Source organism: Biomphalaria glabrata, chromosome 6 (genome assembly GCF_947242115.1).
Source record: "Biomphalaria glabrata chromosome 6, xgBioGlab47.1, whole genome shotgun sequence".
Classification (NCBI taxonomy): Eukaryota; Metazoa; Mollusca; class Gastropoda; family Planorbidae; genus Biomphalaria; species Biomphalaria glabrata.
The window spans coordinates 7,554,951-7,579,203 of record NC_074716.1 but is presented as its reverse complement, the minus strand read 5'-3'; the positions used below and the strand labels follow the sequence as shown (position 1 = coordinate 7,579,203).

The 24,253-nt window shown below is 31.0% G+C and overlaps 1 protein-coding gene across 3 annotated transcripts; it reads right to left on the bottom strand.

The window, feature by feature from the left end:
- Positions 1 to 631: 631 nt before the first annotated feature.
- LOC106066282 (two pore channel protein 2-like) lies at positions 632 to 24,232 on the bottom strand. Of its 3 annotated transcripts, none has more exons than XM_056032010.1 (28): positions 24,214 to 24,232; positions 22,727 to 23,019; positions 22,272 to 22,378; positions 20,720 to 20,769; positions 19,529 to 19,605; positions 17,397 to 17,574; positions 17,013 to 17,129; positions 16,628 to 16,734; positions 15,477 to 15,549; positions 15,017 to 15,085; positions 13,827 to 13,911; positions 13,364 to 13,429; positions 12,721 to 12,785; positions 12,502 to 12,605; positions 12,271 to 12,352; positions 12,081 to 12,173; positions 10,512 to 10,631; positions 10,116 to 10,172; positions 9,837 to 9,965; positions 8,734 to 8,783; positions 8,510 to 8,618; positions 8,296 to 8,367; positions 7,911 to 7,990; positions 7,492 to 7,555; positions 7,102 to 7,184; positions 6,367 to 6,448; positions 5,256 to 5,374; positions 632 to 4,159 (listed from the first exon to the last, which is right to left on the bottom strand). In XM_056032010.1, the coding sequence occupies exons 2-28, from the start codon at positions 22,852 to 22,854 to the stop codon at positions 4,078 to 4,080; spliced, it is 2,448 nt and encodes an 815-aa protein (XP_055887985.1). In that variant the 5' UTR covers positions 22,855 to 23,019; positions 24,214 to 24,232; the 3' UTR covers positions 632 to 4,077. The 3 variants fall into 3 exon arrangements, with proteins under 3 accessions (XP_055887985.1, XP_055887984.1, XP_055887986.1); XM_056032009.1 differs by lacking the exon at positions 24,214 to 24,232 and adding an exon at positions 24,044 to 24,206; XM_056032011.1 differs by lacking the exon at positions 24,214 to 24,232 and adding an exon at positions 24,044 to 24,206 and having other exon boundaries at positions 22,727 to 22,883.
- Positions 24,233 to 24,253: the final 21 nt, after the last annotated feature.

Sequence of the window (24,253 nt, the reverse complement as noted above, 5' to 3'; positions counted from 1 at the left end):
TGTAAGCAGCACAGATAGAACTGCGCACTAGGTCAAAAGGCAGAGCCTCTGATGGTAAGCAAAAGCAAGAAATATTCAAAGTGTATAAAAAAAAACTTGGCCATATCAAAATACAGTATGTCACCACAACAGATCAGTGCGAAAGTCTAATCCTAAAAAAAAAAAAGAAAAGCGCATGCATCTTAAAACAGCCAACCGGTCTCAGTTTAAATCAGTAAGTTATTTTAGCATCATGTCCTTCAACCAGTATTGTATATAAGACAAATATTTACTGTTATTTTTACATTATTTCATTTGTGTGGATTAACTGAGTTATTCTGTGAAAGGAGACTTTAATGTGATCAAACATTCAATCACAGGTTATTACTGTGTTACTTTAGTGTACACCCTTAAAACCTGTTTATGCAAACACAATGGGGAGAGTATAACACATCAGCTTTCATATTAAGTGAACACAAAGGGCAGACAATAACACATCAGCTTTCATATTAACATGTACAAAACGGGGAGACAATATGGGCAGACTATCAGCTTTCATATTAACATGTACTCAATGGGGAGACAATAAAACATCAGCTTTCATATGTAAGCTAGAAAATGTGTACCATATTAAATGAAAGAACAAAACAAATTGTAAGCTAAAAAACTTTTAATTTTAATCTAATGACCCATTGGTATACAGCAAAGATATTTTATGCGGTCATCTATATAGGTAAGGCTGTGTATTACCATTCTTAATACAGATCTTATTAATTTATTCCAAAATTTTAGAATAAAATTACAAAAGTAAATTCATATAAAAAGCTAACATTAATATAACATTCAGAAAAAAAAAAAATGTTTTAAGTTTAACAAAAAATAATTTTGATTTAAACTGGGTTACTTTTGATGACCTTGTTGGGGGAGATGACCTTTGAGGTGGTGACACTTTGTAATATTTTTGGCTGACTAATCTTGAATGTAGTCTTTCATTACAACTTATCTTGAATGAAGTTTTTAATTACATAATAATGTTTTTAATTACTAATAAGCTATGTTCTCTTGAATAGCATTAAAAATCATAATTATATGACCCATGGAATGGTTAGAAAATAAGCAAGTCATTCATTGGGAAATGTGAATGAAGTCTGATTTACAAGATAGAATATCTATGGTTGTATACAATGTTATAAATTTAATTTTTGTTAAAAAAAAAAAAAAAGGACTTTGTAATAATAAAGAAAAATATCAGGTACAATGTTCCAAAGTTTCAAATACAATAAGAGAATAAAAAGAGATTTGTTTCCATTAATTGAAGTATTTTTTATCAGATTTTATTCCATTAATTTATAATGTCTCCCATTATTTTTAGGTTTGGTTTCACCAATAAAAATTATTAAAAAAAAGACTTTTATGTTGTTTTTTTCTTCTGATTTTAGTGAAAATATTTCAGAAATTCCTTCTCATTTAAAGAAAATTACATTCCAGTAGCCCAAACCTCCTGCAGGATGGCAGGGGGATGGCAGTAGGCATGTTTCAAACCCAGAAGCATCAAGACCATGGAACAGAAATCCAGCGTGCATGACACATGACCAAGCAGCCAGTACCAGCCCATGGGTCGTTTTATTAACATTTGTATAGGTTTTGTACAATTATTCTTTTTTTTTCTTAGATTCATTTCCAATACTGGTACATCAGTGTTTTTTTTTTAAATTTTTGTTTTAAAAAAACAAAATTAATAAAAATAATTTTCCTTTATTAGTAAGCATTCAAAAAGATAATTCAAAACTCAACTAATTAATACCTGGGTAATATGTATCATGCCATAATATATATATATATGTATATCATTATAATAAAAAAAACATGACATATGACTTGCCATATGAAAAAAAATTCTTATAGGAAAAATGATAATGTTTTTGTTCTGGAAAAGATAACACAATATTTTGATATTACAAGATCACAACCAACTATTGATATAGAACAACATACCCCAACCATAATGTGAATATCAACAGCTAACAAAGCAACATACCAAAAATAACTTTCTCGCTTGGTAAAGTATACAGAGTGAAGTGAATCGTTGGACTGCAAAATACATTTTATTTGTAATCAGAAGGTAACGAAATTTGATGCCACACCCTCGTTAAACATCGGCCACAGAAACATGACCTTTACATTATCTGCCCTAAAGGTCTTTTTTTTACTATCAAGTGAAAGTCTAAAGCCATTCAACACAACCAGGCAGTAACCCTTTAGGAATAAACTTAAGGTAAAAAATCTACAATTAATTCAAATTTACACAAAATGCCATTTATCCATCAACAGCATTAAAAACACAGAATCCTGCGTTAATCACTCAACCAGGGCTTGAATTACAAATTACAAGCTGACTCGCCACACTGTTTAGAGCAGTAAGTTTTTCTCTATTTCATCATCTTCACGATTTTCTTGATTAATTTTTGATTCTAAACAATGACAAGGAGGCGATATTAAAAGATCACAGCTGCCAACTAAAAAATAAATAGTTTTGCTACAAGCCAAAGAGCTTAGAAATTTGATTTCACACAGCCAAAAGGTGCACACTAATTTATCATACACTTTCTAAATTACACATTTAATCAATGCTTCCTATTTCATTTCTCGTTAATCTTCGGACTCGAAGATCCTTATTATTATTACTATTTAATGTTCACTGGAGTCACCAAATAGCTAGATATTTATAGACATCTGCCAAAGATGAAAATCTCCAAAAAAAAAAAAGTGCAATATGTCACAATGTAACAAAGAAAATGTCAAATGACCTGATAAATGGAATGATAGAAGACAAGAACAAGAGCATGGTTACTACTAAGTGAGTGCATTGGTGTATATAAATACATAGAGGTAAATTACTGTGGAGTATACAAAGTAGTACAATGTGGAGTTGGTAATACAATAACAAAGTAGTACATTGTGGAGTTGGTAATACAATAACAAAGTGTAGAGCATGTCATATATAAGTAGAAACTATACAGCTAAAAAAATAAACATGTCGATGACAGTGAAAGGTAAAAGTATTCTATTCATAATGTTCGCTTGCTAACAAAAAGAACAAACAAACCACCTTTTCACCAATCTGTAAGGCCACTTCCATTCAATGAGACTTCTTATTTCATTGAGTGTCTGTCATTTCAGATTTGTATTGCCACCTTAGCAAAGTAACCATTTAAAAAAAAAAAAAGATTTTATTTCTGAACTGACAATGCCATTATCAACGAAACTGTCCAGACACCTTCTCTCTATGAGTTAACTTAGCGTGCCAAACAAATGACGCACATTCTTGAGTCAAAAATATCCTCATTCGGAGTTAAAGACATTAAAAATTCACAACATGAAATTAGCATATGGCCCAAATAAAAGGCAAATTAAATCGTACATTACAATAATATATTAATAAGCATTTAATTCAAGAATGATTTCAATTATTCTATGAAACATACTTTTGAACTGACCTGAAAATTTATTTTTTTTGGGCAAAAATTTTTTTTAGTGTAAATAAAAATGTTACAAAAAATATGCATATGTAAAGGCAAGATTGTAACTATGATTTTCAGAAAAAACATCACGACATATATATCTTTCAATTATTGCCAAACAATGTTAGATTACTTGCGCAACACCAATGGATTAGGTGAGGCATAAATCTATAATGTTTCAAAATGTAAGCTTACAAAATGAGGCAAAAAAATATGTAAAAGTAACAACTAAACTTGTGTACAAATTATAACATAGAAAAACCTAACTTGTATAAATAGTATCTAGAATACGAAATGCACATGGGATTCTATGATTACAAGACTAGAAAAGGGAAAAAAAAACAACAACTAATTAATGTTATGTGAAAGACATCTTTGAGTGTTAACCAGTTGTTGACAGTCAGATTATGTTGTCTTCAAGTTTGTATACAATACATTAGATATAAATGTATCTAGAACTGTGTATAAATATTTCAACATATTTTAGCTATTTAAACTTGGCACTATTGTCAGCATCTAAAGACAGCTATTTGTCAGCATCTAAAGACAGCTATTTGTCAGCATCTAAACCCAGCTCTTATTGACTTTCAAGTTTCAGAAATCTGTGTTCTCTTAACAACAGCAACAGTTCTGCTTCATCTGGTTCTTGTAACAGATCTCTAAAAAACAAACAAAAAAAAAAACAAAACTTTTCAGTACAAAAAATTTATAAATTTGAAGAAATAATCTTCAAAAATTCTAATTGCATTAGATGTTTAAGAAAAAAAAAATTAATTTAAATATAAAACATCTTATACATACATCAACTAACCACATAACATAATGGATTTTGTATTAGGTCTAACACACACATCAGCTTATCAAATCACATAATAGACTTTGTATTAGTTTAAGGGAGAGGGAAGTGGAGCCATCTAAACTATTAGTTTTCTATTTTATGTCACAACATGCAACATTATCTATGAATTGAGGAAAACAAAAGATTTTTTTTTGTTAGTACATTAACTAATTAAAAACAGCTAACAGGGTTTTTCTTCATTAAATGACTTTTTTTCCCTTCTCTACATTTGAAGACATTATACAATAAGTGCTGACTTTTAATGGGGAGACAAGGCTTTGGTCGTTGCTTACCACATGACATTCACGTAGATGGGTGTCAGAATATTAGAAAAAAAGAATTTTGCTTCATCCAATGGGGCATGGTGGTAAAGCGCTTGGCTTCCGAAAACAAGGGGTCCCATGCTGAAATCTCTGTAATTTTTTGGGGGATCATAAGGGTGCTCAAGAGTCCACCCAACTCTGTGTGGTTAGACCATAGAAACAGATGACCTTTACATCACCTGCCCTATGCATTGCAAGGTATTTTTTTCTCTCTACTTTACGTCTACTGAAACCATTCGGTATAAGAGTCCTCAACACTGACCTGCAACGTCACAACCTGTGGGCAGATTAAACCAATAGCTCGTTACCACATCGTACAGACCTGTGACATGGCAGCCGCCCACAAGTTGTGATGTTGCAGGTCAGTGTTCAGACCTTCTATGACGATTGGTCTCGCCTCACCCAACTTTAATGAGCAAATTCTATCAATGTTAAAATATCAAATAAAACAGGAAATATAGTTGTAAACGAAATTAGTAAAGGAATTTGTCTAAGAACTAATATCAACCTGAAAGTGATATCTTTTAAATGATAAAAAAATATATACCTTTAAAGTTGGATTTTTAAGATGTAATAAAATGATGATCTACTCACTTAAACATATTGTGGACATTATCCAGATGAACTGAAATTGTCAAGTGTTCATAATAAGAAGCATCCAAAGCATCTATTTGACTAGCTCGTCGACGCCTATCCCATCGTATAATAAAATTCTTCAAACAAAAAACAACACAGAATTATTTTATTTCACTTAAAATGAAAATATTTCAGTCAAGAAAAAAAGTAGTTGACAAATACCTAAACATTTCTTTTAGTTTAGTTCCATTTTTCATCGTACTACTATTTTGTTAAGGTGCGTGTTGGCTGAGTGGTAAAAGACTTGGTTTCCAAACCAAGGGGGTCGCAGGTTCAAATCTCAGAGAAGACGGATTTTTAATTTTTGGGATTTTTAGACCATTAGTCCACCCCAATTTAATGGGCACCTGACAAGTAAAGGCGGCTGGTTGTTGTGTGGACATATGACACCCTTATTAACTCTCTGCCTCAGAAACAAATGACTTTTACATCATCTGCCCTAAAGATAGCAAGGTCTGAAAGGGGTATTTACTTTTTATCTGCTTTTAATACTTATATAAATAAATAAATTATGGCTTTTATATAGCGCTACTTTCATTATATAGCATGCTCAAAGCACTTTGGTGCAATCTCATTTGTGGACCAGTGGGGGGGGGGGGGGGGGGGGGGGGGTAATCTAGGAGCAGGTTTTTTCCATGCTGCCTTTAGACGCTCAGTAAACACAACTCTGCCCGAGTCGGAGGTCGAACCTCGAGCCCCCTTCATAGGTAGCTAAGCCAGGCCAGGTTCAAGCGCACTTAGCCTCTCAACCATGCTTCCCACGCTTTTATGAATGTAAATATTTGATTATTCTAATCTATTTCTGGAAAATTGTTTATGGTATGAATGCCAACCATGTCCTTCAAAACTGTATTCTTTATCAAGCAGCCCGAACAAGACACCCCTATAAAAGAAAAACTATTTGGAGAGCCACCTGATTTGGAAACTTACTCATCTCAGATATTAGTCTAGTATTTTGAACCCTCCAACATAATAATGAGAACGAAGATGTAGAAGTTTAGTTAAATGCAAAAATTATAAAACAAACTCCTTTAGTTTAAGCAATGAAACCCAAAAACTAAAATCGTACCTCCATGATAAGAGCTGTGAATAAGTTGACAACAATGATCACAGAAAGCAGCCACCAAGCAATGAAGTATAAATAGGACCACCTGGTAGTGTATGAATCAAAAAGTTTATAAAGATGACGCAGTAGTCAGGCCTAAGAGCATTTAGTTTGTGCTACAAGACAGAAATCAACTTTATACTTCTACTAGCTGGATATGACCCGCAGGCCTTTGTTTGGGTATTACTGATCTAGTGAACTGGATTTAGAATTATTTCAAACACGGCAAATGTTCCCTTATCAATTATTTTATAAATACTTTGCCACTAAAATGACAGTAGTGTATGAAAATGGGTTTACCAGTTTAGCTGACATATTGATAACAAATATAAAATACTATGAAAACAGGTTTACCAGATTTGTTAAAAAGTTTCATCCTTTAATAGAGATATATTTAGGTATTTTTATGGCCTTACAGTTGTGTGTGCGGCATTAAACATACACTACGATCACCACCATGATCTAAGGAACATCTATCTATCAAGATTGGCCAAACGCTTTTGATTTCTATGCGGGACATACATACATACATACGCCTTCCTTTCTTTTTTTATATATTACATACTGCTGCTTCATATCACATGTTACTAAAATATCTTAAATCATTAAACATTTTTAATCAACATAATAACTAGTTTACTCCTGAAAGAATAAGGAATGAAAAAAGATTCTACTGACAAAAAAAAAACAACAACTTACGATGATAGTTTTGTTCTGTACACTTTGAGGAAAACATTCCAATTATTGACCACCATCAAGTCCCATAACACAATTAAAGATGACTAGAAGAAAAGATTTAAAAAAGAAAGGTGAGATTTCCAATTCTCTCTTCACTATTTCATCCTTTTTAATTGGAGAGTATTTCTAAAGTTTTCTTCCCAGAAAACAAAGCAAACATTGAAATATTACATTTCATTTAGATAATATATATACAAAAATTTAATAAAGCTAATAGATAAAAAAATAATTAAATAAAGCTAATAGACACACAAATTTAATAAAGCTAACAGACACAGAAAAAAAAGTAAATAGTGTGTAAAAAAAAAAAGGTGTATAAAATTAAACAGCTTTTAAAAAATTCAAACTTACAAAAAAATCATCAAAATTATTTGCCCAGTAGTCTAGTTGTTCATAAGTTCCACAGGGAAAAGTTCTAGATCAGGAGAAAAGTTGGCAACAGTTATGAACATTCAATCTGAATTTCATTTTATAGTTCTAAACAATAACATACAAATTGTTTCCTAGTTTTTAAACAAATTATTTATAACTAAAAATTGAATCATGTTTACAGAGAAAAAATAATTAAGTTATAAATAGATAATTAGATTTAAATTTAAGGGTAGGGAAGAAAGGCATGTGACATGAAATAAAAGGCACACAACATTAAGGAATTATTATTTTTTAATTTTGTTCCCAGCAAGTTCTTATTACATAGCTACTTTAAAAAAAACAACAGAAATTAGAGAATGAGAAATAAAGATACCAAAATAAAAGAACTGACTCCTTACTTGTTGGCATATTCAGGTTGATATTTAATAACTCCATGAAACAACTGCATTCCAAATATTGCAAATGTATAAAAGATGGCCTAGAAAGGAAGAAAACAAAGAAATGAAATCAACACACTAAATTTCTTGTGTTAAAAAAAATATAATACATTTTTGTAGGGTAAAATAAAAGTGCAAAATTTACACTTTTTTTTTCCTCACAGGTTTAAAATGAAACAACTTATATCACCTAACAGATATAACAGCCATGCCTAATCTACACCCTGCACCCATGATGCAGTGGACCTCAAAAATTCTACCCAGAGTGTATAATGAAGCCACAGAACTTATGTTGATGCTATTACAATGGTAATGAAAATGAAATAAAACTAAACTGAGTACTTACGACTAAAATTCCAGAAAATGCTTTCAAATTTTTCAGCAGATCTACCAACACTGTTGTTATTACAGCCATGGACTTAAAGCAAACATTGAAATATTACATTTCATAGGTATAAAAGAAAAAGAGTAAAAAAAAAAAAAAAGCTAATAGCAAAAAAATGTATCTTTCAACAAAATTTTATCATTATGAACCTTTACAGCCATTATCATAAACTTACTCTGATATGTGGGATGGCCCTAAACAAGCGGACCATGATGAGAATATTAACTAGACGTAGAATGTTCCACATTGTGGTGCTCAGACTCACTTCCGTGATCTCTTGTGAACTGAGGTAGACAAGCAAGAAAAACATGTTGCATAAGAAACATAAATCTGTGTAGAGAAATGAACAAGAAACAAACGTTTCTTGAGCAACAAACTAAAATGAGCAACTTTTTCTACCTGGGAAAGTAAGGAATCCCAAAGAGACATGCAGAAACAGTTTCTCCAATCTGAAATAAAGACAATAAAGTGATACACAATCTATAGTGATACACAATCTATACACTGTCCATTAATAGTAAAGTTATAGACAGAAAGGAAGATGAAAGATAATACAAGCTTCAATGTAGCTGTCTTTGGATGTTTGTGTTATTAGCTTGATATAGTTTGTTATTTTCTTGCATGTGAATTCAGTCATACATCTACACACATAAAATAGTCAAAGTCTTAACAGTGATGAGCATACTTATTATCGCAAAAACTGGTATCCACTTTCATCATCCAACTCACTGTATCTAGTGTCTGCAGTACAAACAATTGACATTGTCCAAAATGCAACTAATTAAGTGTCTGTGTTAACACCTAAAGCAGTTACTGTCTTATTTCATAATGCAGTCTATATTTATTATTTTTCATTTGTTATGTATATCACATCTTCTCTATTCTAATGTCTAAAATAATAAAGCAATAAAATCTTTGAGCCACCTATCTAAATTTAGACTAGTTGCTATGTCATTAAAGACTTATTCTTCACAAATTCCAAGAGGACAGCAGAGAACAAAGAAAGATGGCAAAGGGTTTTAAGTATCATAATAAAACCCAACCAATTCACCAATCCACGGTACAGTGAAATGAGATAGCTATGTTGGTTGTATGTAAAATATAAATATACATCATAATAATAAGGCTTGTATTCGAGTCCGAAGATAAATGTGGAATGCAATATTTCTGGTGGCTACGCAATTCTAGCTGTGACCTACATATTTTGCCACATCCAGGGTAGGCATAACCATTGCCCGCCAGTGGTTGATTAAGATTTTCTTTTCGCCGTCTGCATCCGTCATCGGCAGCAGATTTTCTCTTGGTCTCAAATGTGTATACCGCGGCCTTTGTGAGTGACCTCTCATTCTGAGGTCGCATGCAACCATGTAAAAATATGCATAAACTAGTATGAAAACACTTTCAGTATTGTAAAAAAAAGGCATAAGGACAAGACTACAGCATTACAGCTAAGTGTAAGAACTAGAATAATTTAAATGCCAACTATGAATTGTGCTACTCACCACTAGGGCTGCTGTAATGACAGCATCAAATATATTTCCTCTTACAGCTACATATCTCCTCCAGCCATTGGCCCAGACTTTGATCACTTGTTCAAACAGATAGTACATCACAAATGTGAAGTTGAAGATCTGAAATGATTTTTTTCAGTCAATATGAAATGTTGAATTTGGAATATATAAATTTATTCATATAATCAAAACCTATTAAATATTTATTTGGAAAAGGAATTCTTAAGTTATTCTTAATATGTTGGTATTGTAGTACCCTATGACACTTACTCTTAATGTTGAATGATTTTCTCTAAATGAACTGTCAAATTTAGCACCAAGTTGAACCTGAAAGAAGATTGAAAGTTTTTGACTGTGTAAATGCAACAATAACCAACATTTTCTCTCAATGTGACTTTCAAGTAAAATTTGAATTCCAAAAACTTAACATAAAAAGTCATTATTAAGTTAAACAAAGATTTAAAAAAAAAATACTTTTAAGAAAGATGGGCCTTTTATGAGAATATATAAAGATGTTATTGAGAACCCCTTGTTTACAACGAAAACAGGGTTTCACACTTTGCTTTTTTTCTTTTTAAATTATTCCACTATCTTTTGTTGCACTGGGTGACTGAAATGGTATGTAAGAACAAGAGCGTTAGCAAAAAGTAACTGTTACATACTTACTGTTATAATGATCAAGTTAACAAAAACCATCAACATGCCAAAGTAAGTGAAATATTTGTGTATGAAAATTCGTTGAACTCTCTTCCATTTGGTTTGTGCAAACCATCTTACAGCGGGAAGCTACACAAGAAAACAAAGATTACATTGTAATATTAGAAACCATCTTACAGCGGGAAGCTACACAAGAAAACAAAGATTACATTGTAATATTAGAAACCATCTTACAGCGGGAAGCTACACAAGAAAACAAAGATTACATTGTAACATTAGAAACCATCTTACAGCGGGAAGCTACACAAGAAAACAAAGATTACATTGTAACATTAGAAACCATCTTACAGCGGGAAGCTACACAAGAAAACAAAGATTACATTGTAACATTAGAAACCATCTTACAGCGGGAAGCTACACAAGAAAACAAAGATTACATTGTAACATTAGAAACCATCACAAAGATTACATTGTAATATTAGAAACCATCTTACAGCGGGAAGCTACACAAGTAAACAAAGATTACATTGTAATATTAGAAACCATCTTACAGCGGGAAGCTACACAAGAAAACAAAGATTACATTGTAATATTAGAAACCATCTTACAGCGGGAAGCTACACAAGAAAACAAAGATTACATTGTAACATTAGAAACCATCTTACAGCGGGAAGCTACACAAGAAAACAAAGATTACATTGTAATATTAGAAACCATCTTACAGCGGGAAGCTACACAAGTAAACAAAGATTACATTGTAATATTAGAAACCATCTTACAGCGGGAAGCTATTATATTATATCAATCATCAATTTAAGGATAATTCAGTATGTATTGTACTTATGTAGTGTGATTTCTATATTGTTTCATTTATATGGATGTACCGGTACTATTGTTATTGTAAGTGTGAATAGAGTTTAAAAGTATTAAACAATCATAAGTTAGCACTGTGTACTTCAGTATGTAACTTTTGAGAACCCATATGTTGCTGTTCTAAAGGGAGACTGTAAGGCATGCATCATTTTCTATTGGGAAAGTCTGGCTAGCAAGAAAAATAATGATAACAACTCTGAAAATAAATTAAATTACAAATTTTTTGTTTGAAATATATAATGAAACAAATTTAGATTAAGAAACTTATTTTTTAACTTTGTTTATGTAGAAACAAAATTAGTGAAATTGAACATATTTATACCAGGCTGTCATAGAATACTAAGAACACCAATAGCTTGCTTAACAACTTTGAGTGACAGGAAGTTTGAAATCTGATGAAACTTTCTATTTACTAGACAAATAACATAGTATTCCTTAACAACCTAGATGTGATGAATTATATATATATATATATTTATATATATATATATTAGACTTAAGAATTTTTTTTTTTTACGGTACTGATTTCATAATAAACTAAGGTTAAATAATTAAACTTTATATCCCCAGATTTTGTTTGGAAAAGCACTAGACTAGTTCCTACACTTTTGTGTGATGCTTTATTTACACATCACCCTCAAACTTGATTGAGAATGGGTTCAGAGAGCTAATGATGATAAGTTGTGTGTATCACATCCATCTTACCTGTTTATGTATCACATCATCATCGAGAGAAAGAAAGAGTTCTTGAAACTGAGTGGCGGAATAGATTTTGGACTCTTTGTTTTTGTTAAGTTTCTGAAAAATACAAAAGACAAAATTGCAAAAATAAAATTGCTCGCAAATAAAAACAAATCACTGACCTAGATAACCTTCTACACAAACTTATATTCACCTCAGTGAGAGTTCTATGGACATGATTGGGCAGATCACTTTGTTCAACAATTCTTTTAACAATGTTTACTCCAATACCTCGTCTGCATAATGAAAAAGAATACATTTAAAAGAAACTATAAAAATGCAAAAGTCTACTGAATGGAACGAAACTTTTAAAATCCGTTTATAAAAGAGGTATTAAATAAGTAATAATAACACTGAAAAGATGGTGTCATCCAAAAATCCTTACCTTAGTGACGAGATGGAAACGTTACTTAAAAATTTTGAGGACAACACTTCGAATGCAGCTCGAACAGCAACACGCCTTCTAACCAAACTAGTCTGCATTGAGCTCTGTACACATAATAACAATTTTCAATCAAAATAACAAAAGTTTAAAAAGTGTGCATATAGAACACATAATTAAAAAAAAACAAAAAACCTAAGTATTTACAAATGATGTACTTACTAAGAAATAACCTCTGAACTGGTTATAAATGATGGCCAACAGCATGTTCATCAAAAAATACAAACCTTAAGTAGAAGAAAAAAATAGTTTAATGCAATGAAAAAAATATTGGTAAAAATTAGTTTATATTTAAATCACTTTTTAAAATAGTTTTTGTACAGTGCAACTTTCATGATTATAGTATGTTCGGAGTGCTATGATTCAACCTCTTTTGTGGACCTTCGGGGTTGGAGATATCTGGAGAGGTTTCCATGCTTCTTTTAGGCACTCAGCAAACACAACTCTGATAAGTCAAGTTACCCCCCTTTCAGACATTGCAATTCATGGGGCAGATATGTAAAGATCATCTGTATCTACGGCTGATGCTTAACAAGGATGCCATGTGGCCAGCACAACAACCATCTTTACTTTCCCCAATAGATCAAAGGGCAAAAGAAAATAAATCCCAAAATCCCAAATCCCAGTATTTAACTAGCATTGAGCCTCAGACATCTCGGTTCAGATGCTTTATCACTCCACCACTATGAGCTCCATTATTGGAAGTAGATAGTGCAAATATTTATTTGAAAACAAAACAAAATTAAACTAGTTGAATGTTTCATTACAAAATTAAAATAATTAAGCATCTTTAATGAACACTTACCAATGATTAAATAAATAATGAAGAAAATAGAAGCAAATCTATTTTTACCATAAGCTGGAAGTGTAACTGAAATATAAAGAATATAAAAAAGTTTAAAGAATTAGATTTGTTTCATAGAATGTAAATTGACTTATCACAAACAGTTTATATTTTGAACTTTTACCATTTTATTTTCTTTTAACTATAACTTATTGAATAAACACAGTAATGTTAAAATAAATAAAAAACATTGTTGAAAGAAAAACAATCATTACTATAAAACAATCTATTGAAAAGTAAATAGAGAAATTTCCTGATGACTACAAATCCAGAAATAACTCAAGCCTTCCATTCAGAAGGAATGCAACAATCAGCAAATATTAGATCTTTACCAATGTGTTTTTTTTTATTTACATTTCTCTCATATGTTAGTTTTATAGTAATCATATTGCATTTCTTTTTCTTAAAAAAATGGCATCATTACCATCTGGATGATTAGCAGTGGTCAGTAGAATTAGCAAATTGACAAAAGAATCCATTAAAGAGTTGAAATATTTCATTCCTTCATCCTAAAACAAACAAAAAATTATTTCAAATCATCTAGAAATATGTATCCTGAGCATATTTGTAGGGAAATTACTGATAGTAGAAAAGTGCAGTAAGAATTTGAATAGTTTTAAAATGTGAACTAAATCATTTGTGTACCTATACAGCATAGTGTGAATCCAATCCCCCCCCCCCCCATCCCCAAATTAATCTTTTAACTCTGCACACTTATGGCCATTTTAAGTCAGCTGGGGAAATCCAACCAATCTAAAAGTATGTGCTTTAAAAATAAAGGTAGTTATATTGGTACTTAAGACAAATAAATACTGTATTTACTTTGAGACTAATATCTGATAAGCACAATTGTAAAAAAAGCCATACAGATTTATTTATTGTAATCAGCAGGGAAAGATTTTAAAATGTTTTCTACAATGTCTAGATGACCATGATGTCACTTCGCAGAGTGGAACATTCAAAGAACTGTTAGCAGACAAAGTAAATGAGGAGAGAAAATCTAAAGCAAAGTTGGGGATCAGAGAATTAATCACATTTCCTTGGAAAAATTACATTGATGTCATTATGCTGGTGTTGTGTGGCTTTCACATTGTAGTAATTCTAGATCTGGATCACATCATTCTAGCACAATGGGAGAACATTTGAACAGAGGGAAGAAACACAATTTGCAGGTGGGAGAAACAAATCATAAGTTTTAATTACAGCCTCTGAGCTATTTTTCACTATCTTATATTTTTAGAGACCAGAAGGATCTAGAATTCTAGAGAAATGTCACACCAGACATTTGCCAGATTGGCTCGCTAAAATGATAATGTAACTCAACAACTCCAGTTGTTATCAGCAACAAGAGATGCACTTATTGTGTCTCATAGAAGTTTTATAGGATTAAGTTTCAGTTCAATGTTCGCTGGCCAGTTCATAATTTACTTTAATGCTTCTTTAATTCAATCTTGTAAAATAAACAAATCTAAATATCGATATTTAATTTTACTTACATCTAGGCCTATATCTTATAAGCAATACAATAAATGTTTTAAGAAGGAAAATTACTTTCACTTGACATAAATTATAATTATTGGATAAGATTAAAAAATAATCTAGTGCACTACTTACAGGTCCAGAAATGATGATAGAACTATTAGTATCATTGGAATAAGTCAAAGTCGCATTTGTTTTTTTTATCTTGATAAGAAAAATGTGAAATATTATTTACAGAGTTTACTGACAACAAAAATGTAAAATAGTATAAAAAAAAAACTTAACTAGTTTTGAATTACTTCACAGAAAAGACTAACTATACAAAAATAAATAAAAATAAAAAAAAGTAAAGTTTCCCTTTCAGACCTTGCGATTTATGGGGCAGATGATGTTAAGGTCATCTGTTTCTAAATAAATAAAATCAACCTAATTATTACTACTTTTGATAAACAAAAAAAAATAGTTTTTACATTTACTGATATATTAATTTTTTTTTCTGATAATTTCATATATTCATCCTTGCATTAAATTAACTTTAGCTGGTTATCTTTCATGCAGTCTTCTCTAAATTGATATTGCTAATTGTTATAGTTACCTCATAAATAGGAAACAGCAGCATTGCAAACATCGTGGCAAATATAATATGTATGGTCAGGAGCACAAGTACACTGTGGAATAATGACAATAGATTCGTTCTTCATTTATTTGTTTAACAATTTAGTGCAATGTAAATTATAATAACATTTTGTAAATTCCAGACATAGGCTTTATGGACAAACAAGGCTATGTTTATCCATAATTCAAAACACCAAGAATTCTTTAAGAAAAGAAAACATATTCAATAAAACAACCAGAATAAATTGTAAAAAAAAATAACATCTAATGCTGAATTTTAAGTACTTCTACTGTTTAGTCTAAAGCTCAGGCCTCAGCCAATAATAACACTGTCTCAAGGGTCATAAGTCCACTTAACAAACAAGCCAATGAGATCCCAACAAATAAAAAACATAGAGTTCTTCCTTTCTTACAAACCCAGATTCTATCAACTATTTGATTTTGATTTTTTAGGTACAACAGCACATTTTAAGTCATGTCATGCCTTTAACTTTTTTTCAAGGGCTCTTTCCTAGTCTTTAAATACAAATGGAATGCTAAAAGCTACACATGTTTCTAATTCAGTATTAAAATCAGCTTATTTATAGTTTAATACTATATACAATACAATCCTTACAAACATATAATATACTTTTGTAAATTGCAAACTTTTCACAACACAGACCTGAATAACTGTAAAGAAAAAAGATTGATTTAGGTTTTAACTAGAATTTTTTTTCAAATTCAAACTTGGCATGAAGTTTCTAACATTACCTTTACTGTGTAATGCCACATTTTTCTGCAATCTATATCATTAGGCCACAGTAATCTGGGAGATTAAAATTTCCAGTCAAAAGAATGCACAACAAAAAATTTTTAGATCTAGGCAAGTGATTCCCATTGTTTATTTAATAAGTCAGGGTGTTGCTGTCTGCTGTGTTTATTGTCTGCTCTTTCAGTTTTCCTAGGGTTAGGGTTAGAGGGCCAAACCAGTCAATCTTTTCTGGAGCTTAGTGAAGTATCAGGCAGTGTTTCAGCCACAAACATATGTCTAAAAGACCAGCTCTGAGATTTTCAAGAGGTCTGACAAGATGCCTTATCTTCTCCAGGGTGTACTTTTTTTTTTACAATTTTATATGCCAGAAAATGTACCTTAAAACTTCAGGCAGCGTTCTTTGTAAGCATTTGGCTATTTTCTTCATTAAAGATGAATTTTGCAGTATAAAGAATGGACGTAGAAGGCGACGTACCCTCACAGGCTGTAAAATCAATTGCAAAAAAATCGTAATTAAAAGAACAACTTAAATGTGTTGAACCTTAAAATGTGTATGTTAAAAATGAAGCTCTCATTTTAACATTAATTAGTTTGAAAGAAGAGATTTTAATTTTTATTTCCATGCTATAAATACTTATACATTTTTTTTAAGATACAGAAGCATATTAAAACAAAAACACTCAACAAGACGGAGAAATGGACTGATTTTTTTATAATACTTAAAGTATATTTAAAAAACAACAACAATATCACATCTTTTACCTCACTACATGCCATGCAAGATGACACGAGCCAATCCACAAATGATACAACCAGTAATATGACAGCTGTTACATCCCATTTCTGACGCAGGAAATAATGATAGCCAACAAGGTATACCTATTGAAAAACATAAATATATCATTACAAATAACTTTAATTTTTTTTTAACAGCTTGACTATTTTGTTTCCTTATGTTACGTTTTCTTTATTATTGAAAAAAATTCACGTTTGTCTTTTTAGATAAAGTATAACTGAAATATAAAGATAAAATACCAAAAAAATTTCAAAAATAAAACAACAAATAATACTATAAAACTTTCAAGCAATCTTTATTACATTAATAAATGGCAAAGAAGAATCACATTAAATAAAATAATTAAATACCCTAATTATGTTGTCCATCAATAGAAGGGACAAAAAAATGAACTCTAAGAATTGAGTCACCCAGCAGGGAACCATTGGTCTGGGTCCTTGACTTCGTAGGTCAGAGGTTATTGTGAGAGACGATGGGTGCTCAAGAAAGGCCAGCATGTGCAAAGCAAATATCACAACAAAACGAAATCTTAAACAAAAAAAGAGAAGGAAACAAAACTAACAAAATCCAAAGAAAATTATTTATTAAACAAAAACAAATATTTTGTACATGCTTTAAGAGTTAAAATATTCCACAATATTTAACATTACACTATCATCTAGTCTTTTTTCATCAATTAAATGTTAGACTAGATATATACTTCTTTAAAAACAAAACTATTATAATTAATTATGCTATGAATGCTTATGTTTTATATAACTATGTGAGTTTAAGACATTCTCAAGCTTTTTAATTTATTAAGTACATAAAATCTATTTCTCCTTGAAGGTTGCAAATGAAATGAAATTGAACTGGGTCATGCTGACAGTAAAATAATGTAAAATCAAGCCAAAAGAAAATATTTAAAAAAAAAATACTCAAATTTTAAGACTACTTGAAAAGACTGTAAGACTTAGGAAAAGAAATCTACATTTATAAAGTACATGAAGTTTCCCATAATTTGATACAGTATTGTGTGTGAAATAAGAAACAACATTTTGTGTACAGTTCTATACTAGATGTTTCAATATTGTGTGACTAGACTTTACTAAAGCACAACTACTATGTTTCAATTAAGTTTTGAAATATGAAGCTTTCATTATGAGTTAGCTGACCTGAGCTGTTGAGTTAAGGAATACTTTTAAATCTTGTGAAATAATTTAATATAAAACTATAGAACAGCAGTAAAAGAAAAATATATTATATGTTACCTGTAAAGAATAACATTTAGACATTCTATTGAATGCCAATTTTTTTTTGGTTGTTTTTTTTTTGTGAGGGGGGGGGGGGGGGGGGGCAGGGAGAGAATAAAACTGATACATTATTACATACACTGCCTAGGGATTTGAAATAGTGAAAGCAAAAATATATAAACATTTTTTTATTTATGGAAAAAGTTTCTTTTAAAAAAAAAAAAAAACTTAAAGTGCAGTATTACGTAAAATTGAAGTGTAAACTAAATATAAACCCTCTAATGCACCTGTGTTATTTTTCCACTGCCATTTACATAGAACTAAACAAGTAAAAGTCCAACGCCCAACAACGATTCTGCCTTTGAATAAGAGAACCTATTTGAAACCAATTAATTAATCTAGTAGTCCCAATTAATTAATAGTATTTTATATAGCAGAAAGGGAGCTAAACAATGCCATCTTAAGATAAATGGTGATAATTAGTGGTTCTTTTCTTTTAAATAATTAGGAGAAAGTGACTGCAAACAGACAGGCAAAGAAAGCCTTACAGAAAGAGACACAGGAAAGCTGTGACAGTGCATAGCATATTTGGAAGTGTACATGTATGTCTGTAAGACAGAAACACGCAATAAGTTGAATGATGTAGAACAGAGAGAAATACTTTTACATCTGTTTTCGTTCAGAACAGACACAAAAATAGCAAGCCCCATTGTGGTGACTGAGTGGTAAAGCCCTTGTCTTCCAAACTGAGGGGTCACAGGTTCAAATCTCTATGAAGACTGAGATTTTGAACATAAGGATTTTTTAGGACGCCCTTGAGTCCACCCAACTGAAATGGGTACATGACATTAAATAATGGGGAAAGTTAAAGTGGTTGGTCGTGTGCTGGCCACATGATACCTTGGTTAACTGTTAGCGATAGAGACAGACACCTTTACATCCATCCTCTGTCCTATATATCTCAAGGTGATAAAGGGTCACTTTTAACTATCATGATAAAATGTCATCAACTATAATCTCTACTAAGCTTAATTTTCATTTTGTATTTTAGAAAATACCTACTTAAATAAGGGAAATTTTAATCCAATCATCAGATATTCTGTCTAAAGAATTTAGAATGGTACACTTTACTGGTAACATTTAAAAAGAAAAGAAAAAAAAAAAAGAGCCAAAACTTTTGTAATGTAAAATAAACATTCATCAAAATTCTACTGACAAAAATTTTATAGAAAAACAAAATTTATGCTTACACTGTGACTGGGAAGGACTGGTATTTTCGGTAGATCCAAAGATGTCGGGGTCCAATTTTATGATTGATAGTGCGAAACTGTAAAAAAAAATTAAAAAATCAGTTACTGTTTCAAACGAGAATCTTTGGAAAATAATTTCCAATATAGAAATTTTAAGCCAAATTTAGTTACATTATAATGGCTCAACTCATAGAAAACTTCCTCCTGAAGCTTGAAGCCTTTTCTGGAAAAGTATTAGGAAAAATGTAATTAAGACTTTTTAGTACTCTTGGAATAAATCAAATTTAAAGCTGATACAAGTTAGTGTAATTAACCCGAACATAAGTGTAACTATCAAGCAAAAAATATTAGTCCTGTACAAGGTAGTTGTTTTTTTTTAAGTAAAAATAGTTTCTGTAATTGAAAATTAATGTAAACATAACTAAAGTTGATACATTGAAAAAAATTAAATCCATTAATTAGAGTGTGTGTATATAGTTATGACACATGAAAAGATACAAAAGTTAGCAATGCTATCATTTTGTACTTTTAATAGAATTAAAATGTCAAATTGTCTTTGTCTATAAAAATTTAAAATTTAATTATATTTTCTTTTTTAGAAATACTAACATTAAGTCCTTTTATTTACCAGTCAGTTCTTATGTTTTGATTTTTTTTAAAGAAACTCCCAGCAAAAACTGAATTATTTACTATACTTTTCATTTAATAATTAGATTTCACATCTTTTTTTTATTAATGTCAAGGTAAACAAAACTCTTATAAAAATAAATATCAAAATATTAATCTTCATCATCATCAAACACAATTTGAGTGAGGGCCTGAGAAGTTCAATTCCTCTCTTGCAAAAGCCCTGGATAGAAACCCTGCTGTTATGCATAGTTTATGTATGTGACACATAGGTCAAGATCTAGTGGTTTTCCAGCCTTATCAAGATGGAGATCAGCAAGTCTGGGGCAGTTGAAAAGAATACGAGACACAGTTTCTCATTACTCCCTGCAGCGGAGGAACCATGAGTTGAAGTTTGGGTTGAGTCATGCAAAATGTGAGCCAACAGCTTTACTCAGGCCTGGGAAGCCTCCACCATGGGGAGGCGTGACCAGGGTATCTCATGTGCAACCAGACTCTGTGGGCTTTATGGGACTTGCCCAATCACAATATTAATCAAACCCTTGTGATCACATGTCAACTTACTTGACAGGCATCTTCAATAAACACAACAGCTTGAAGGATAGAGACATCATCTGGCAGATAAAATTAAACACATTGTTAACAGCAACTAAAAAAAAACAAAAAAAAACAAGCTATATGTTTTATACTTTAAGTCAAAAACATAAAAAATAGTTGCAACATGTTGCTTTTTTTAATATAGTTAATTTGTCCAGTCAATAAGCATATTTAACTTAAATAGCAGCTAAGACTGTTTTGAATATGATAAAAGCAATGGTCAAATTAGGATTTTCAATTGCACTTTGTTTTTTAGAACTAAACATGACAGTTGGACAGATTGAACAAAAAGTATAGCAACTTTTCTCTATGGGGGAGGGGGGTACATTAAAAAAACAAATGATAATATGCACACAAAAAAAAAACAGAAAGAAATAATACATTTGATATTGCAATTGAATGGGACAAGTACATTTACAACAAACTTTTTGTTAAATTTTCAACTTTAACAATAGATACAAAAATGTTCCTCATGTTTTAGGTGGATCTGTTTCTTCTATCTTAACGATAATACACTTGGGGGAACTACTTCCTAAAAAGGCTTTCATGTATTTTCATTTTAAAAAACATAAAGGGGACCAATGAAAAGGGACATTCAGGTCATTAATTTAAAATGGTAGTTTCTGTAATTTATATTACAAATATATATATATATATATATATATATATATATATATATATATATATATATATATATATATATATATATATATATTACCCTAATATATATATATGGCTCCTTTTGTCTCGAAAGGCAATGGATGCGCCCAAATGAGTCACTGGTTTTGGCTTAATCTTGAGACGGGGCAGAATCTGGTGTGGCTAATCAAGCCAATTTTAGAACGGCAGACTTTGCCACAATTCGTACATGTGTATGCCTCTGATTCAGGGCTAGCGGACAGGGCAGTTTTCTTTTTTTCCCTCTTGTTTAAGGCTGCTTCAATTCTTTTGTTCTCAGCAAGGGTTGTCCCAGCACACACAGTCTGTCTCCATGCAATCCGGTCTTTGGCTATGTTTTCCCACATACTTTCGCTGATGTCTGTGGCTCTCATGTCTCGCTTGCAGACATCTCTATATGTTAGTCTTGGGCGGCCCTTGGGTCTGACTCCTTCCACAAGCTCAGCATATAAGATATCTTTCGGGATTCTACCATCTGGCATTCGGGTGACATGTCCGAGCCAGCGTAATCTTCTTTGTGTCAGGAGAGCATACATGCTATTCATATTGGCCAATCTCAAAACTTCCTGATTGGAGACATGGTCCCTCCAAGAGATGCCCATTATGCGTCTCAGGCAGCGCAAGTGGAAACTATTCAATCTGTGCTCTTGGTACATGTATGTTGACCAGCTTTCACTGCCATAAAGGAGAGTGCTCACAACACAGGCGTTGTAGACTAGGATTTTGGTCGCTGTGGTCAATTTACCATTTTCCCAGACGCGCTTGGAGAGTTTTGCCAATGCTGTATATTACCCTAATATATTACCCTAATATATATTGTTTAAAATATAAAAACACAGACCTAAATCAATGAACTGGTTGTGCTCATCTGTCTGAAGATCTATTTCCCCAGAAGTCTCAGCATGAGATTCTGACAACTCATATGCACCAGCAATATCTTGTGGATGTCTGTAAGACACAGTATTTGTTGTAGTTTTCACAAATTTACAAATAATATACAATTTAAAATTTGGTTGGTGCATAACATGTAAGCATAGTTATTGCTAGGATATAGAGAAATTTTAGTGATTCACATTTTGAAAAAATTTAATATATAAGTATATATATGTTACATATATTTAATTCCTTTTTTTTATATATAGTTGAGTTATTCTGTACATTAAATAAATATATAAATTGAAACACACAAAAAGTTTAATAATAAAACTAAAACTTACAAGATTTTATAAGATGTGATAAAAATAAATAAATGTATATTTATATAAGTTATCTTATGAAGTTTATTTTTATATTTACATTATATTTATGGTATCAGCATTAATTGATGCAATCATTTCTGGAACTAAAGTGGCCGGCTTTGCTTCCTCCTCCTCCTCCTCTAGCTCTTCGTGAATATTGGGCCAAATTTCATCCCTTTCTGACATGATTGTCTTGCTTGTGCATCAACTTACAACTTAAAGAATCAAAGTGTAAGAAAGTAAGAGCAGTCTGAGTCTAGATCAACTTGTCTATATTAGCTTCCATTGTGATACATCCAGAATCTAGAAAGAAACTGTTACGTCTCAAGACTATGATATAGATCCTGAAACCTAGAAATATTTCAAGTTTATTAGTTAAGTTAAAGTTAAGGGATAAATTGACTAGATTCTATGTAGAGTTAGAAAAAGATCTAGATTCTAGATCTAAAATACTAATATGCCTCTGGCTGATTCAGGCAACCCCACTGCATGCTCTAACAGCAGAAGAAGGAGTATTTGTACTCATTTGTACATAGATGGAACAAGAAATGTGCCTTTTTCTTTGTGTCTTTTTGAGTTATTTTATTAGGTTTTGTTTTTTCTATTTGAAGATTATAGTTCAGTGTTTAATGTATAATTGCTTGATACTTTTTTTTTATCCTCAGAAGGATCTCTAAATTTAAAGATTTTACTATACTATAGGTCACAATAGGTGTTACTCTAAGCAGATATGAATTTTCGTTTGCTATATTAGTATCTAGACAATCTAGACTAGATCTAGTTACTTATAAATACTAAACTAGACTCTAACTCTAGAGACTATATTTAGAATTTTAATCTACTTTAGTATTTAATTAGTCAGTGTCTTAGACTTACGACTTACTATAATTACTAGATCTAGATCTATATTAGTAATATAGATTATATATTCTAAATCTAATCTCTAGATAGAGTCTAGTAGATGCTAAGAGATCTAGAATCTACTCTACTTCTTGAAATTATTGAAATCTAGAATTTTCAATCTAGTCAGATCTAGATTCTAGATGATAATAATTTGATAATCATCTAGTCTTCTAGATCTAGACTAGATCTAAAATCTAAACTTAATTGCCTTAATTTTTAAACTTAAACTGACTAACCTAAACACTAAAACAGTAATAAGACTTGACTAATAAAATAAGTCTTAGTCTTACGTCTTAGTAATATTTAATAATACTTATTAATAATATTATAATAATTTAATAGTACTCTGTAACTGTAACTCTTAGTAGTAACTTAGTCTTACTCTTCGTCTTCGGTCTAGCTCTAGTTTTTTTTTAAATTTTAATCTTATCTTAGACTTAGTCTATCTAGATTCTAGATATATGATACAGACCTTAGATCTAGACTAAATATAGTAGATCTAAATAGAGCTAGTTTATATCTATATAGATTTAGATCTGTTATTCTAGGGTATTAGTTTACAGAGACGGTAGGAGTGTGTAAGACTTTTAACTTTCATTGTTTTTATTAAAATGTCTTTCATTTCATAAGTATCAGGTTTACCTTTCAAGGGAAACTACTCTCACTTTGTTTTTAAGGACTC

What these genes read in the sequence shown, in the direction of transcription:
- LOC106066282 (XM_056032010.1), bottom strand. Translation starts at nt 22,854, where the DNA reads ATGTCAGAAAGGGATGAAATTTGGCCCAATATTCACGAAGAGCTAGAG. An exon ending in TTATTGAAGATGCCTGTCAA is followed by an intron (nt 19,606 to 20,719) that starts GTAAGTTGACAT and finishes TTTTTTTTACAG; the next exon opens with TTTCGCACTATCAATCATAA. An exon ending in CATTTTCTGGAATTTTAGTC is followed by an intron (nt 7,991 to 8,295) that starts GTAAGTACTCAG and finishes CTTCCTTTCTAG; the next exon opens with GCCATCTTTTATACATTTGC.